This window comes from Artemia sp. Qi Xiang Cuo, chromosome 19, assembly GCF_049724085.1.
Source record: "Artemia sp. Qi Xiang Cuo chromosome 19, ASM4972408v1, whole genome shotgun sequence".
Lineage (NCBI taxonomy): Eukaryota > Metazoa > Arthropoda > Branchiopoda > Anostraca > Artemiidae > Artemia > Artemia sp. Qi Xiang Cuo.
In genome coordinates this window covers 43,983,315-44,002,272 of record NC_142812.1, presented here as the reverse complement: position 1 = coordinate 44,002,272, position 18,958 = coordinate 43,983,315, and the positions used below count along the sequence as shown (strand labels likewise).

At 33.1% G+C, this 18,958-nt stretch overlaps 1 protein-coding gene across 2 annotated transcripts in view; it reads right to left on the bottom strand.

Annotated features, from left to right (window-relative positions):
• Positions 1 to 18,958, bottom strand: part of LOC148940892 (anoctamin-10-like) — a 155,485-nt gene that overhangs the window by 26,439 nt on the left and 110,088 nt on the right. For both annotated transcript variants that reach the window (XM_089105291.1, XM_089105292.1), the window contains exons 6-8: positions 14,318 to 14,476; positions 12,409 to 12,628; positions 10,227 to 10,357 (exon numbers count right to left, since the gene is read on the bottom strand). In XM_089105291.1, the coding sequence (XP_088961417.1) occupies positions 10,227 to 10,357; positions 12,409 to 12,628; positions 14,318 to 14,476 (510 nt within the window). The remainder of the gene's footprint in view (positions 1 to 10,226; positions 10,358 to 12,408; positions 12,629 to 14,317; positions 14,477 to 18,958) is intronic.

Genomic DNA, 18,958 nt, shown 5'->3' with positions numbered 1-18,958 from the left:
AGAACCACATAAGATTATACCCATCCGTCAAGTTGAGACCTGTGAGCGAAAATATTCTATTACTCCAACATTCGGAGTGAAATGCGATTAAAGACTCGAACGTTCATTTATGAACGTTTCATAATCCACTTAATAAAATCATTTTCGTTCGTAAGATATTTTCACTCTCAGGAAAAGTGCTGAGGTATCAATTACGATGAAACTGAACTTTCTCGTTCTAAGCATTATAGAGTTGAACAGTGTTTCCACATGGACCATTCGAGAGAGCAAAAAAATATTCTAAAAACCAGATGATCTCCAAATTTCGGTTTTTATGGAATAGAACAATTTTGTTTTCAGGTTGGGAAGTATGTTTGGTCTAAGTGGGACATCCATTCATCGCAATCTCTTGATCTTGCAGCAGGACTCGGTATTTTCCCAGCCTCACCTGGTATCTAAAACTCAGATGTTACTTGGGAGTTGGTTTATTCGTAAGCTCCCCAGACTCACGGTAGCTGAACCTCCACAGTCACACCACTGAGCCCCACCCGAGCAAAAGGATTTGCTACATCATCTTAGTCTAACAAATAAGGCTCATACCATCTTTTCGGGGAGCAGAGCCAATGAATTCCAACCTTGAACCCCCTAAACTTTTTGCAAATAAACTATATATGGAGTTATTTTACTATTTAAAAATATCGACATTTTTCAGAGCAGAAAAATACCGCAGAATACATACACCGCATAGAGAAATAATAATTAATAATTATAATAATTATAATAATTATAATTAATAACCACATAGAGAAGAGAGAAGTAATAATTCAACCTATTAATATTGCTCACACTTAGCCAATGTATCTGGCAATTAATAATTAATACAAAAATTATTACTTGTAAATTAATTAATAATTAAAGTGAAACGATAGGAAGAGAACTGCATAGTAATTCTTAGAACAAAACAACAAAACAAATCCAGGCTTGTCTTGTTCACTGTTGGCAAGAAAAACAGTGGGATATTTTTAGAACACCTAACCCATGAGCAATAACTTAGTTTATGAATGAACAGATGATAATATAGTTCAGTAAATGATACAGTAATGGTCATTGCAAAGTCACAATACCCCAACACTATTAAAGCGGGGCTCCCACGGCGTCAATAAAGTTAATAAAGTATTCCGCAAAGTTACATACCATAAAGTTCGTCGCGCTCACACATGAATTTTACCTTCCTGACTTTATGGAAATTTTTTGAAGCAATTAATTTGAATTATTCACACGTTCATTCTTGAATGTATCTGACATTATTTTTTGATAACTTTTTCAATTTAATAAGTTAGTCTTAAGTTAGATGTTGTTTTTACTTTAAAATTTACTAAAGAAGGCTCACAGATACAAATGAGGACCCAATTCTTAACACATTACTTCACTTATTTCTTTAAATGCGTTTATAACACAAATTATGTCCTTATGTTCCCTTTGTGAGGATCTGTATACTAAAGGTTTATTTCTCACTAGTGAAATAAGCAAGTCTTCTGCTTCAATGTTCCACAGATTAGAGAAAAAAGTTCAAGGCTGGCCATCTAATTAGTTTCTTTTAGCTGAATTGAAATTTTCCACAAGTCTTCTCCTATTGGCTAAACTTTCCGGACTTTATTGAAAAAGTTAAATAAAGTTTAACTTCTTTCCGACAACCATAAAGTCAATAAAGTTATGAGAGGAAAACGGTTTATTAACTTTATGGACAGCTTTATTAAGCTTATTGACGCCGTGGGAGCCCCGCTTAACACTTTTCAATTCTTCACGTAGTTGATTTTTTTTTTTTTTTTTAATGAAAAAACAAACTTGATTCGCCTTAATATTGAAAACAAGATTCACACGAAGCAAAGGGGTACATTATTGCCATCTATTTTTTTCTTATATTTAAGTATGTACAAAAAAATAGACAGCTCTGTAAATGGGATAGTCTATATTCTGCTCAAGCTAAAAGCTATTTAAAGCATATAATATCAAAGCAAATTGGGGGAGTTTAGTGAGAAATAGGCCAAGATGCTTAGTGTGCCAAAGACAAACTATGAGAATTTTATAGGCTAATATGGCGCATTATTTTGAAAAGCAAATAGCACAATGCATTCGCTTTTCCTGTTCACCCAAATTTAGATCTTAAAGAATCCCAAACGCTAGGATGAATTTCAGTCACTTGAATTTCGGTACCACCAGCAAGGCCATATCCAGGAGAGGGAGTACCAGATTTAACCCCCCCCCCCACACACACGAAATTTTTGTAAACTCGTAAAAAAGTAACCAAAATACAAATATTATTTTTGATGTGCTTTGTAAAGTTTTTTTGTAACACCCCCCCCCCCTTAAAAAAAATCCTGGATACGACCTGTTGTGGAAAGATAAATGAAATAGCTCAGTTTAACCATTACCTAAAGATTATTACTCATAGTACAGCAACTGAATACACAGTTTTGATTTTAAGTAAAGGTAGTTGATTAATTCATTACTAAATATAGAAATTTTAACTTTCTTTCCTGACTTAAATGCAAAAGCGTTATAATGCAAAATAAATTTTCAAAAATTAAAAGGGGGCTGAGTTCAAATATAATTTACGTTCAAAGTAAAATTTGTTCAAAATATAACTTAAAATAACTTTAAACATTATTTATAGCACTCTAAGTAATAATATTGGTTAAAGCCCCTATGGAACCCGAAAGTTCGAACTATCGAACCCGAATATTGGAACTCCAAATTGCTCAAAAACTTGGAATTCGTCAGAATTCGTGCTTGATTACATGAACTTGGACTTACGAATAGCTAAAGCAAAGCTTCTATAAGATAGAATGCTCAAATGCTCGTTTCTCAACGTCAAAGAAAATCAATACTACTAGCGATCTAGTGGTAGTTTACAGAACTATTTTTCCAATATTATCTTATTATGATATTTTGTTAATTAAAACAGCTTTATTATGAGAAGTATCCATATATGCAGGTTCAGCATGGACCTAATTAGTTTTTATAGGAATACAGAGAAGCCGAAAACGGGATTTATTTTCCTGAAAAGTTTTCAAGTTGTAGGTTTGAGCATCCTTAAACTTAAAGCCCAGTTTTAAATTGGTGCATGACAACAACAACATCAAACAAGCGTTTGGATAGTAAACATCAAGGATAATAAATTATGTAAATTTTTTTCACGTTCCTATCTCTCTATTTTTATTTCTCTTTTTATTTTTCTATTTTTATTTCGCATTTTTTCCTCTATTTTTTATTTCTCTATTCTCTATTTTTATTTATTCTTACTCTCTATGGGCAACATGCCACTGCATGGAGCTGGAATTTGGAGCGCCAGAATCTGGAATGTACTGGAATGTAGTGCCAGAATCTAGAATGTACGGAGTGCCAAATGATGTACCATGAGTAAGATGCGATGTATTTAAAATACCAAAATAAAGTTCCTTCTTTCTAAAGATAATTCCGATTTTCTATAATTAAGTTAAATCTAGTTTTAAAAATGAAGTCCTTAATCAGAAAAGAGAGAAAGTGGAGTCACCTCAGACAATGAACAGCACTATCCAGTCTTAAGATTTTGCTAAGAGAGTGAGAAATAAAAAAATATGCTACGTACGATATTTCAAAGAAAGTTTAAATGGCAAAAACCGTGTGAACGCCTGAATCATCAGAAAAATTTAAAAGGGATTATTGGACGAAAGAATTACATCCTTGGTCTTCTTGGGCCAATGGTGAGCTAGTCCTCATGGCTCAGGACTGAAAAGGTATGTTTTGATGATAGGGTAGAAGTGTTTTTTGAGAAGATTCGTAAAGCTGACGCAGGACCATTCTGATAGACGTCTTAAACTTTTTTATCTTTGTCACCATTATTGTCATTTGTAGTGACCCGTTGCTGTGCACCTAAATAGGTAAGTCAATAAATCTATTGCCTTTTTTATCTGTGTTTATTCCATTTTATATGTCTGTATCTCTCGCTACAAAATTTTTATCGCTACAAATGGCGCGAGTCGGAAATTGGAGGAAAACTGCGAACTAATTAAGCTATAAAAACTTTGTAATTTAAATTTAATTATTGGAGAGATACAGACATATAAGAAAAGTGATTAGGCCTATTGCCGCTAAGCTACGACAGGAAAACCCTTATGTCACATAGGAGATAATAGCCTCCCCCAAAATAGATTAAGAAAAAATAAATTTATTTTCAATTAATTAAAAAAAAATGGACGAACTTAGTGAGTTATTAATAGTGCAAAAGTTAGTCGCGAAAAATATAGAGATAGCAAAATCTATCCCGGAGTACAATGGTCAATTGGATATTGACGAATTTAATATCCAATTGACCCAGTTTGTACAACTAACAAAAACAGAAGTTGGAGCATTAAAAGACATGCTCCTACTACGATTAAAAGGCCAGGCCTTAACTTTTCTAAAACAGGTCGAACATACCATAGGCAATGACGCCAACTTGCCACTAAATACGGTTGATGACTTGTTAAAAGCATTCAAAGAGAGATTTATAGAAACCAGTTCTATAAATAAATTAAAACACGGAGTAATAAACTTTGATTTTTCACAGAATATAAGGAGATATCTTGATAACATACGCATTTTTGTAAAGGCAAAATACGGAAGTAATTCTGGGCAACTGTATGAAAAAGTCATACTAAATACCTTTTTGCAAGGGCTACCCCCAAAACTATATAGAGTAGTAATATCCAAAAATATTCAGACGTTGGATCTTGCAGTTCAGGAGATAGAGCGAATTTGTTTTTATTAGCTGAAGTAAACACGACTAGTTCGGAGTGTCGGGTATTTTGAAAAGAAGTTTAGTTTTAAAACTATGCAATTCAGTAGGCTATACCCTTCTATCTGGCAGCTTTATAAAATCAAAAAAAAACTACCAGTACAGAAGCGTCTAATTATGAGCTGATCCTGTTCATATTTATAAGCACTATCATGATTTCTGTTCCAAGAGAAACTGTCGGAACTTTGTCTTTTTACAGTAATAAAGAAAGAATCTACCCAATCTGAAATATAGAATTTATGATAAAAAATTTGGGTGTTAGACTCACCACACAAAGGCGTCGATTTATAACTACAGATTCTGCTGCCTAAACGTAATTAAGTACAACCAGATCGCATAGCGAACCTCCAAAGATAACTAACTTCCCGGCAGTCACTTCGTGATAGAAGCTTTCTAATATAGAAAACAAGGACATAAAAACTTCGATATGGTCAAAAACAGAAAAGAATAAAGGGACAATAAGGCTTACAAAAATAAGAGAAGCATTGGATTAGCAAATCCCTCTATTTACAAATGAAGACCAAAGATTAACGTATGTAGATGATAGATATGGATTGTTCTCGACCAATTCCTGGTGGAACGTACTATTGGCCGTATATTTCGTATTCGCAACTTACCTGACCATAAGAACCCTATCGACTTGTAATTACGGAAAAATCCTAAAACTAATAGGACGAAAACCAAGAGAAGAACACGGGGAAACAGCTGAAATGCTGAGGTTAAACCCGGAGCCCCATGAGAACGTCTAAGCCAAGAAATAGGGATGACATTAGAAAACGAGTGGGTATAGAGGTCTCCACTCGTCCTTGTTATGTCTTGTTCCCTCATTGTAGTATTGTTTGCGTACAACTGTGTGGTTACGACGCTGCAACATGCGTTTCTTATACAGAACGGACTTGTGTGAACAATGCAGGCAAGAAATATTTCGTAAAATTATCCCTCAAAAATTAACCATGTAGCATAAACCCTTTTTAAATGATTATTTTAAATATATTGTAAAATTAACTAAGCGTTGAAAGAAGTTAAAATTAAGTGTATGTAGCAGTGTATATTAGAAAGTATAATAAGAGACCATACTTAAAGTTGAAGAATTAGTATTTTATAAGAAACTTCTATGTATTGAATTTCCCAATGGGAACAATGATTTTATCATAACCCAATTAATGCGTGAATTATTGTATGAGTATTTACTTCAAAGAACGTGTGATTATGCCTCGTTATTTTTATTACAGGAAGTAAATAGACACATTGGTACTGAGCATTACAATGAGTCACCCAGTACAGATACGACCCAGTAGCATCTATGTTCATCATATCTCAACCAACGAAGAGTACTCACCATAGACTCCAGGCAATTTTCATCCCAGCTTCGTCTACGAAAACAACAGTTACCTTCGATCGTCGTTTCTTCGACCATGAACCATATTACGTATCAGGTAACACTATGTTTGAAGTTTAATTCTGAGATCCCAATCGATCAGAACAAGATAAACGATATTTAAAGATATTTGAAGTTAAATGATATTTAAAGACATTAAAAGATATTTGAAGCTGAAGTTAAAGACAATTTGAAGTTTAATTCTGAGAATCCCATTGATCAGAAAAAGATAAAAGATATTTAACTATATTTGAAGTTAAATGATATTTAAAGACATTCAAAGATATTTGAAGCTGAAGTTAAAGACAATTTGAAGTTTAATTCTGAGAACCCCATCGATCAGAACAAGATAAACGATATTTAATGATATTTGAAGTTAAATGATATTTGAAGATGTTTGAAGTTCAAGTTAAAGACAATATGTTAAAAGAATCACTATAGTTTGATGACAACCCATTCTAAATCCAAACTTCAATTACCCCGTGATTAACCGAGGAATCACCGCAAAGGCTAATCGGCGCAAGCCATGAGCTAACAATTTTATAAAAGGCACAAATGAACAATTTTAACGCGAGAATACATTCTCTATGTGCCTCAAGATATCCTAAACAATCATATGCTGAGAAGAAAGACGCCAACACCTAGAGTTGGAAGCATCATTTCCCAGTTGACTATTAGAGAAAACTTCGTGTAAAGACAACCAGGCTCGAACTGTTCCATGAAGAAACCATAACGTAAATGCTTCAAAATTTTTGCCAAGACAAAAAGAGTGAAGGACAATAATTTACAACAGAAGGGTGTAGTACACTAAGGACTCGAAGGTGATGAATAGATATGAATCTACATATGTTACTTCCTAATAACTTGGACAATTCAAAAATCCCAATAGTGAAAGTTTTAATGTTACCAGTGAATATGGTAAACCCAATATTGTTTGTTATAAATCATTCATGTATGTACCGCTAGACGTTCAAGTAGAATTAAGTGTAGTATTATCATGTCATTCATTTAATGTAGCGTAGATAGAAAGTAGTGTACCATATAGACAAAAAAAAGTGAATTCAAAAAAAAAACTAACGTAAAGGTAGAATAGCCCCAACCTTGTTGGAAATGTAAAAGTAATCAGTGTCAGATATAGAAAAAAAAATCCTTAGTATAGTAGCTAACCTAGAACCATAAATAATCTTAGTCCGTTAGATGAATTTTAGATAGGGATGTATAATAAAATAAAAAAATTATAGAGAAACTTTTTAGCACTACTAATGAGCAGTTACTAATGACGGGATGTCATTAATTGATGGGAAGGGTGATATGTACCATGAGTAAGATACGATGTATTTAAAATACCAAAATAAAGTTTCTTCTTTCTAAAGATAATTCCGATTTTCTATAATTAAGTTAAATCTAGTTTCAAAAATGAAGTCCTTAATCAGCAAAGAGAGAAAGTGCAGTCACCTCAGACAAAGAACAGCACTATCCAGGCTTAAGATTTCGCTAAGAGAGTGAAAAATAAAAAATATGCTACATACGATATTTTTAAGGAAATTTAAAAGGCAAAAACCGTGTAAACGCCTGAATCATCAGAAATATCTAAAAGGAATTATTGGACGAAAGAATTACATCCTTGGTCTTCTTGGGCCAATGGTGAGCCAGTCCTCATGGCGCAGGACTGAAAAGGTATGTTTTGATGATAGGGTAGAAGTGCTTTTTGAGAAGATTCGTAAAGCTGACGCAGGACCATTCTGATAGAAGTCTTAAACTTTTTCATCTTTGTCACCATTATTGTCATTTGTAGTGACCCATTGCTGTACACCTAAATATGTAAGTCAATAAAACTATTGTCTTTTTATCTGTGTTTATTTCATTTATATGTCTGCGTCTAGCCCAATAATAGATAATTAGTTCGTATGTCTCCAAGGTAAATACTCCCAAAGGAATCTGACCCCCAGATAGCTCGAGAAAAAAGAGACCACATTTATGTGTCTACGCATTCAATTTTCCCTTACTAATTGAGAGCGACGCTGGCCTTTTTGGCACAATCTCTCGCGCTATAAGCAGCCCTATCGGAGAAATTCCTACCGCTACAAATATCAATATTTTTATCGCTACAATGATGGATGATCCTTTTCCAGTTTACCACCTTATAAAAATTATTTTTGACCAAGAAGCTAAGAAATAAGCAAGGAATTAAAGATCAACGGCTTATTCTAGTTATTTTTCTTTAAAAAAAAAACATATAAAAAACATTATATGTGTTTCTCTCACAACATTATTTTCGATTTCCAAATTTCCTCTCTCGACACGAATCTTATCTAAACCACAGACCATCATTGAATTGAAGTTTTAGCTTCTCAGGATCATTAAAAGCGTACATACATACTTTTTCATACACTATATGTTGTACTATATGTACATGTATATTGTACTATATCTATATGTATATGTACTATATGTATATATATACGTATATGTATACTATATGTACTATATGTATATGTTGTACTATATGTATAACTATATGTTGTACTGATAAGTTTTCGCACACTGAGAAAAGGGAAAAAATACAAGTACAAATTCCAAAATAGTCGCCCAAGCTAGAATGAATATAAATTAAACTAAAATCTATGCAATTTATTATACAAAAAATCAAAACAAATAAAAAAAAAGGATAAAAAATCAAATCAAAAAATCTATCTTTTAACTGCTATTATGTAGCACTTGAGGAGCCCTACTCCAAATCAGACCACAAATTTCAATTTTATATTAGGGCCAAGGGTTGAAGGGCCCAGATATTTTATCTGGAAAACTGAAGAAAACATTTATGTTTCAATGCTACATTATGTTGGCAGATTTTGTAGGAAAAAAAGAGGGGCAAGACAGAAGAAAACATTATGTTTGCGCTATTTTAATATAAAATGAAATTCCCGTTTCAAAAAATAAATTCCATTTATTTTGCAATGAAGGTGGGTTTCGACCCCTCTGACCCTCCCCAAATGACGTCCTTGCAATAAATTATAATTTTATTTATTATTCATACGCCAAATAATAATGTACACTTACCGAGAAGAGACATAACATTTTAAATCGCTAACACGGAAAAAAACATAATGCAATTTGATATAAAATATAAATCAATTTCTAGTTGATTAGTAAAATCTGATTTTAATCTCTTAATTGCGTGTCACATACATGGAACACAGTTTTTGAGTAGGCTCGTAAGTGTCATGCGGCTAAGAAAATATAATAAATTCATCGGGCTCTGGTTTTCTTTCTTTTTTCTTATTGACACATTTATGCTGCGAATTTATAATTTCCTCCTTTTGCGCTCTTTTTATAACATTTACCTTCGTTGCTGAATAATTTTTTTTCTATTTTTCTATCCTTTTTTCTCTTTTTTTTTTTACCTGAAGCTTTTCGTTTCTGACTTTTATTTTCTGTATCGTTTTTGTTTACTTTTTTTCATTTTTTTTTTCAGAATTTTCGTGTTTTCGATCTTCTTCGCACTATTAACATTATTTCTCTTTTTTTCGTCAGAAGTGTTGCAATTCTTATCTTCTTCTCCGTATTATTTTTTTAATTGTTGTTATTCTACTTTTTTCTTCTATCTTCTTCTTTTTACCAGAAGCTTTGCGATTCTTACCGTCTTTATTGTATCATTTTCTTTGTGTGTTTTTATTCTTTTTCTCTCTCTTTTTTTTTACCAGAAGCCTCCCCGTTTCTGATTTCTTTTCTCTATCATTTTTTGTTCACTTTTTTTATCAGAATTTTCGTGTTTTCGATCTTCTTTGCTCTATCATTTATTCATGTTATTTTTCTTCTTCTTTTTTACCATTTATTCTGCGGAATCTTAAATTCCTCCATTTGCCCTCATTCTACAGTTTTAACGTCAATTTCTACAGAGTGCAAGAAGTTGAACCTTTCTGTTCCCTGCTCTTTTAACTGGCCACAGAGCCTTGGAGAGGACGATAACGTTGCTCTCTAGTAATTTTTGGGTGTTCTAAATAAGTTGACTGAATAATTTTTCTTTCTCATTGTAAATATAAATCGACTTACCATTCTGAGCATTTCCATATTTTGGAGGTAGAAAGCGATGTAAAAAAGTGACATGAAGTTGTTGACAAATTCAAAAAGAACCAGTTTGACCACTCTATTCCTCTCAAACTGGGACTCAGTACGATGATTCTCTGGAACATTTGATTAATTATACGGAGATAATTAGCATAAAATTAGCATTTCAAGTTTAGATTATTCATTAGATTACTGTTAATTCTATTATTATTAATTAGTTTAGGTTATTAATTAGCAATCCAATTAGATAATTAATAGGCATTAAAATTATCACTTCAGTGTTACTAGTAGAAGAAGCAAAATGGCGTAAAAGTCATCCCATGTCATGAATTTACCACTAGCTAGAAGGCAACTTTACCAATATTGACTCATACAAGCCGATAAGCGTCTCGGCCTGACCCCTCCCTTTGATTTGAAAAAATAAAACAAAAAATTGGTATTTTCATTTAAGAATCCTGTTTTTCATGTTTGATTAAGAAAAATAAAAACAAGGATAAAACATTTTTAAACGCATCCGAAACTTGTCAATGCGGATTTATGGTATGTTTTTACAAATCGGGCAAAATTTCGGGGAGGGGGAGGGGGTAGAAGAAGCAAAAAGGTAAAACTGTTCAGTAAATTATCAGTTAAGGGCTGGACAGACGTAGTGTTTTTTAAATTAAAAACGGTCAGACTGATTCAAAACGAAAATTTTCTGCCAGTTTTTGAACAAGGATTTTTTCTAAATTATTGCTCATTTCAAACACTTTTTTGCTCATTTCAAAAATTGTGAATATTCCAACAATTTTGAATATTGTCAGTAAATTGTTTGTGGAGTTAAGCACTATAGAGAAAATGACAGTTAAGAAGATGACATATTTCAGTAAGTCACGATTTTTCTCTGTTAATTCATCCTTTTTTATAAAAAAAAAGTATTAAGAAGCTTAAAGGTTTTTTAACATCTTAAACGTGTTCTACGGTTAGAAAAGGACAGCGAGCGGTAAAATTCGATTTACTTTCAATTCAATTGAATTAATTTCATTTGAAAAAAATTAGATTAAAGTGAACTTTTCTATTTAAATACAAATAGTAATATACAAGATCGAAAGATATAGCTAGTGGCATACTGCAGCACTGATGCATATCGTTGCATAGTTGACTGGTAAAAAGTCTAAATTAAATAAAAAGGTCTAAGTTAAACAATAAAATAAAAATCTGGAATTAAATAAAAAGGAAATTAAACAATAAAACAGTTTCCCGTTTTGTTCCGCTTTTCTAAGCACGGCTGCTCAAACACAAGGAACGTTGATATAGAGTAAGAATTATTTCTAAAGCACTGCAAAACTTTAGCGTAAAGAGCGGGGAGTTTAGGAGGAGCAGCCCCTCTACCATATACGGAATAAGTTCTGTTCATTCTAAGTTTTAATTTTGCTCCTTACTTTCATTTAAAACAATTTGATGGTTTTATTTAATTTCTGATCGTTTTTCAGATCATACCCATATCTATCCAAGATATAATGGGAGCTAAACCCCAATGAATACCCACTGCTTGCTATTAAATTATACATGTCCAATAGTCCTAAATTGATCGATAGCGTCCTAGATTAGTAGCGTAAAAATTTGCCTGAGAAAACAAATGGGGCGAAAAAAATTTGGATGTTTTGGATATGATCACAACTTTTGGCACAAAACTTTTGGGGAACACAACTTTTGGCTTAAGGGAAACTCAAGTTTTGGATTTTGGATATGATCACAACTTTTGGCACACAACTTTTGGCTTAATATATATATATATATATATATATATATATATATATATATATATATATATATATATATATATATATATATATATATATATATATATATATATATATATATATATATATATATATATATATATATATATATATATATATATATATATATATATATATATATATATATATATATATATATATATATATATATATATATATTTCGTTTGAAATTAAAAAAATGAAGTATCAAGCTTTTGAACAAAAAAAAATGTTCGAGACAAGAAGTAGAGAGCTGAAATAAGAAAATAACACAATTGAGTTGTAGATTTAACTAGCCTTAGACGGTAGGCCAAGAATGGTATAGACAAAGATTAAATTATTCGAAAACTAAATTAGAGCTCAAATTGTTGAGATTCAAGAGTACTTACCCCACTCAGTCAATCGGGTAGCGAAAATTCTATAGAAACGGTTCATTACAACAATAACCAAGGTGTAAACTGTACCCGGTATATAAAGTGCCAGATCGTGTATAGGCCACTCTTCCTTTTGCTTTGCAAGTAGCCAGTCTTCGGACCAAAATGACCACAGCATAATGTAAAATGCAACCGAAAGGCAGATAAACACAATGGGAAGTGATCCACAATAAACCTAAAGTAAAACTAAAAACTACAGTAAAAGTTAAAGAATGACCACAGCACAATATAAAACGCAACCAAAAGTGATGCAAATAGGAAGTGATCCAAAATAAAACTAAAGTAAAAGTGAAAAAATGATCATAGCATAATTTAAAACGCAACCAAAAGGCATAGAAACCCTAAGGGAAGTGATCCACAATAGACTTAAAGAAAAATCAAACCCCATAAATTCTTTTTACTCGTTAACTTTAAAGCTACAATAAAAGAAAACTAAAAATACTCCAGTCACGTTTTACGAATAATAGGTTGACTAGGTTGCCAATATTTTACTTCAAACAAATCGATGAGCGAAATGAAGGAGGACGTTGTCGAATGGAATGAAATAAAGTAAAAAGAATTTTAAAAGTAAATGAAATGAAGTAAAGTAGAAATGGAATAAAATAGAGTAGAAACATCATGTTAAAGAGTCAAGAGTGAAGCTCTGAAACGTGGCGTGGAGTACCATGAACGGCTGTGTTCGCCTCAAGTGTCTTGGTGTTGTGATAAGATGAAGCCAAAAAGCACAGAAACGCTACGGGAACCGGTCTAAAGTACAACCGAGATCTTTTACTGAAGAAAAAAAAACAACAAAGTTTTTCCATGAAAAGTAAAGATTAATTCAAAACTTTAGCAAGCAGGCACTACCTTATACAGGATATGAACCTTTAAACGAACGAAAAATTACGATGAATTAAGAAATGAATTTAGCAGATAGAAATGAGAAACCTTGTCGAATTGGGAAGTTCTCGTCCCATTTTGAAGTTTCAGCCATCAATTTGTCCGAGTCATGATCGTCACGCATCGGGGGAGGGGGGGGGGGCAATGTTTCCAGAAAGTCTGTAAAACAATTCGGAAAAAGAAATTAAACTTTTTTATAAGGATGAATAAGCTTATAAAACTACCAGTTTCGGTCGGAAAAAAACAAAATATTAAGTAATTTTAATAGTAATATCAATAAAATCGATCTGTATAAATTACCAACCAAACGCTAAAATCCATTGCCCTCCAAGAAAAGTTTGACTAGTGACGCCTCTTGTCCTAGATATTAAAATTTCTCCGTTCTGAAATATTATTAAATAATAATCTTATTTTTTTTATCCTTATAGCTGAACTATGTGCAATTTTGGTACATTATATTTAGTTTTTTATGTATTTTATTTTCTAATTTTCTAATTTTATTTTCTTTTATTTTCTTTTTTTTTTAATTGGTGAAGATTTATACCTGATAGCGAAAAGGCTAAAAAAAAAAGGAAAAAGACGGTTAAGAATGAAAATGTAAGGAAATCTTCAAATTCAAAAAATGTACAGATTCCAAAATCTAAGAATTGAATGTGCATATAAATATAAGAACAAATATTTAGGCAAAAAAAAAAGTATTCTAAAGCCAGTGTGGCCACTGAATATATTTTCTATTAACTTATCTGAAAATATTTTGCAAGATTTTACTTTAAAATTTGGTAACATATTACTGGGTAATTTATTTATTTTATTCAATACAGGAGAAAGCCATAGGCTTGTCGCAGTAATGTTTATTGTTTTCTTTAATAACATTTACGGCAACTCCTAGGCCCTAAAAAACTAGCCTATGTCAATCATACTACCCTATTTTATTCTTCAGCGAATAAGCTTAAAAGACGAAATAATCCAAAAGATATCTCCTTACTTTAATAAGAGTTTTCCATCTGGGATAATAGGGTTGTATTTGCCCGGTCACCGGATCTGCCAGAAGTTTCCCCCGATAATTTGCTCTGGGATGGTCGTAGGGCGCAGGTGTTAATGTTCCCCATGTATAAGCCAGTTCATTGCTTCTACGCTTCCACATCTGAAAGATGAAAGAAAAAGAAATATATAAGAAAGATAAAAGAAAAAATATCACAAATAAAGATATCCAAGATACAAGATATATCAAAAATAAAGATATCAGATATCAAAATAAAAGAAAGATAAAAAAAAAAGATATGCGCGAAGAAAGTGTTCATGTCGTTCAGGAACAGTGCAGACAAAATTTTTCAACAATAGTACCTCGTATCATTGATGCAAAATAAGTCTCCATAGCGTTCAAAGAAGATAGGAGAGAACCCCAGAAAAAGCCCAATAATTTTGTATGATGAAAAATAAAAACACAATGTTTGCAAGAGGCGTCTTATGACAACTTTTTGATTGACAAGATTGAGAGTTAGGAACTGTGCAATCTAAGAGCTCAGAAAAAGGTATAATATCTTCTACTCTTCCAAGAGAAGCAATTAATAAGACGTCTTCAGAAAATGTGGAAGAAATACCAGCAAAGGATTCTTGTGGCATATGCGAAAAATTTGTTATTCAGGAAAAATCTGACACCAGTGACGAGGCTGAAGAAGCAGTCAGAACAGAAAAAGCCACCCACGACTCTGCATTAAGGTTTACCATTCAAAAAGGGATGAAACAGCATCAGCGAGAATTAGTGAAGGAAAACAGGAGGTGTGTTGCTTTGGTCTGCAGCAGTGCTTACCAACACCGGATCTTAAAACGAAACTTGCTTTCTATAAACGGCAGCTTTGGAACTATAATCTCGCAGTTCATGTTATCTCTCATATGAACGAACGGTCCTGTAACTACTTCTAGCATGAAGTAATGCGGGACAAAGGGCCCAGTGAGGTGGCCTTGAGCTTGTTCCTCAGCCCCTTTAATCTTGCTGAGACTTTAAAAACTGTAACACTATTCTGTCACCTGTGGCTCACAAAACAGAAATATGTTTGTGTCGAATATGTTTTCTCACTAAACATCTCACTTGGCTGGTAGAAACCTGTCACATATCGATCAGGAATTCCTAGAGCCATATCTTACCTACTTAGAGTGTAACAGTGACCATGCCCGAATCGAACAGGCAAAGAAAACGTCTAATATCCCTGTCAAAATTCCAGGAGATGGGGTCAACGTTGCGCAGTGTACAAAATAGAAAATACCAATGGTTGCAGATGAAATGAAGAAAGAAGAACTACTTGACTGGGGCGATTTTTTTTTTAAACAAATGTGTACTAAAAGAGACATTGTTACAAAAAAAAATCAGTGTTTCGTAGTTAGACATAGCCTACGTTGGGTTTGATATGAGAACAAGGCCGTATCCAGAGGGAGGGTTAGGGGGATTGACCCCCTCCCCCCGAAATATTTGTCTGACTCGTAAAAAACGTAACAAAAATTGAATATAAACATATTCTTATTTCTTTTTAAGTTTTTGTAGCCCCCTCCCCCGAAAAAATCCTTTTGTAACCACCCCCCCCCCTGGAAAAACAATCCTGGATACGGTCCTGTATGAAAAACATTTTTAAATTCTGAATTTTATAGGACAAACTTGGAAGATGAAGAGCCGTTTCAAATAATGAACTTGCAGAAACCAGGAAAAACTGTAACAAAAGTGCTGGTGCCAAATATCCAAATGGAAAATCAATAAGCAAATCAAAATACGACAATCTTATGTCACTGTTGCCACTTCTTGATGAAAAAAAATCATCCTTTTTATAATAACCTCATGTACGACACTTCACCAACAGGGGCGTAATTTTGTCAAAATCCTGTGGGGTGCAAAGTTGGAGCCAATTTTCCCAAATCAAGTGAAAATGACAATAAAAACTAAAAATAATAAACCGTTTGGTACCATAGAGGTAACTTATAGTACTATAAAGGTAAATATGTACTAAAAAACTGATATGTTTCTGTTGATGCTTGAATTATGCAGGTTTCTTAGTTTTGACAAGATTTTGGAAGAAACTGAATTTCAGCTGGGGGGAGGGGCAAACTGTGGTCTGGGGGGGGACTGGGGTCTGCGAAGGGCAGTTGCCCCCCTGCACCGTGGCAAATTACGCCCCTGTTCACCAATAAACTTCCTGACTCAAGAATCAGAACCCCTTGAAGAGCAATGAGCCTTATACTTCTTGCTCTTATAATATCTGCCTTGTTCTTACACTTTTTGGTTTATATGTATGTCTTTTTATTCCGCCATATGACGAGACAAAAAATAAACAAAAAAAATTCTGGCTTTTCCTACATTCGACCTGATATAGATTTTTGTTTCTGGCCAAGTTTTCACTTTTGTTTATCAAAAAGGATAAAAGTTAGGTGGACTGGACACGTTTGTGCGATATATTTTTTCTTATTTCTAGCAAAATCATATTATGCTTGACAGTTTTCACTCCATTTTCTAAAAAAATAACCAAAAGAATAATTACAATATTACCACTGGAAAGAGCAGGCAAAATTTTCCTAGATAATTATTTCGAAAACATAATTCAACCATATTCCAATTTCCAGGAAATTTTTTAAGTTTATTTTCTCTGCTGTAAATTTTGTAAATTAACTAATATAAACTGTAAATCTTCTAGTGTAAAATTTGAAAAAATAGATAAAAGCACGTTTATGTATAACGGTACGGAAAATTAATTTCTTAATTGAAATTTTTTGTTATTTTACTGAAATGATGGACGGGCATACACGGCATGAAAACCATCCAGAAACAAAACTGATTGATTCCATAGTAAATATAAATAAATAAATAAAATAAAAATTAATAAAGTAAAAATAAATAAAATATATAATGTTGTGAAAAATAATAAATAATAATATATAATAGTAAAAATAAATAAAATAAAAATCATAGTTTGTTGAAACAGGGATTTGCACCCACTTTGATTTTAAGGAACTAGTCATCTAACAGGGAGAGATTTCAGATTTGTTATACTTTTTTATAATTTTGTTATTAAATCCTTGACTTAAATCGATCATACGACGTAATGAATAATCCCCTTACGAAATAGAGCATATCCATGTAGTGGAAATATACTTAATAAATATAACTTTAAAAAAAACTGAAAAAATGTCAAGAACAAGAAAGTCTAATAAATAAAAACTAAAAAAACTCCCACCCAGATCCGACACCGGTGTGAGATCGATAAGCCATGCAGGATTGCAGGATTTTTTAAGGGGAGCGGAAATAAAAAAAACTAATTTTGCTTGATAATTTGAATAAAAAGAACCCAGAAAATTAGGAAAAGTTTATTATTTCAAAAGTTAGGATTTCAGTGAGACTCAGGCCCCAAAGCCCCCTCCCCCCTGTGCGTCCCTAGGACTGATATAAATGAAACAAGACAATACCAAGAAATATAGTTCTCCTTTCCAGCAATTCTTATCTACCTAGATAGCTTCATCTACCTAGGTGGTTGTGTAAGATGTAGAAGAGCTGGGCAGTACTAGCCGATTGGTAATTACGCTAGACTTGAAATCATGTGTCTGAAAGGCAGAAGTTCGAGTCCCAGTGTCGTTTGTAATTTCGTTTGGAATGGGGGCTAGTGGTGTGACTGTGTAAGCTCAGCCAGAGTCCCCGCAGCTCCAAATTTGTGTCTGGAGAAATCTGGAGGGGAAATGACGGAAAGCATCAGATGTTTTCCCCCAAGCACACATTCCTCTCCCGACCAAAGGCAGAGAATCAGGAAAATGGTACCAGCACTACATCGACCATTGGTCAGCATACGAATATTTTTGTGTGTAGAACAACTAGGTTAAAAAAAAGACAGTATTCAATTGAGCAAAATCACGTAAAACTAAATGCAAAAAAAATGTAACTTAATCCCCCTGTCTGTGGCTGTAATGAACAAAATGCCAGGCTAGTCAAGTCAGGAAGGCCATGATAGATTACTAGCAATCGTTACTTTTGGGAATTCAGCTGGTGAAAAAAGCAGGGTATTCTCAAACAAGATGGAAAGAGGTCCCAAGAAAAGATTAAAGAGCTTCAGAGCTGAAGGTTGAGAGTGAGGTTCTGAGAGAAGAATGGCGGAGGACCGTATTTAGTTGTGTTTTGGTAGATGCCCAGGCAGACTGGGGCTAAGACGAGTTGAGGTGGTAGCAGTAGTTGCAGAATTGCTATGACAAAACAGTCCTTACAGAATTTTGGATTCTTACTTTCCAATATCTTCAATCCTTGCTCTCCCCCTGATTTTATAACAGATATGGTATGGAATAAAATAAAATTTGTTGCAATTTTTATAGCGTATTGTATGTCAAACATAGTAGATCTCATGATATTTAAGGGGATCTTACCCCTTTGGCTTGCAAACAGCTTAAATTTAGCAAACAGCTTAAGTTTAGCAAACAGCTTAAGTTTAGCAAACAGCTTAAGTTTAGCAAACAGCTTAAGTTTAGCAAACAGCTTAAGTTTAGCAAGCAAATATTGTCAATACTGAACTGCTGTCTTGGTACTTAATTTTACCGAATTTTCTATAATAAAAAATCAGTAAATTTGTGTCACCAATGCTATTGCATTGGAATAACTATGGAA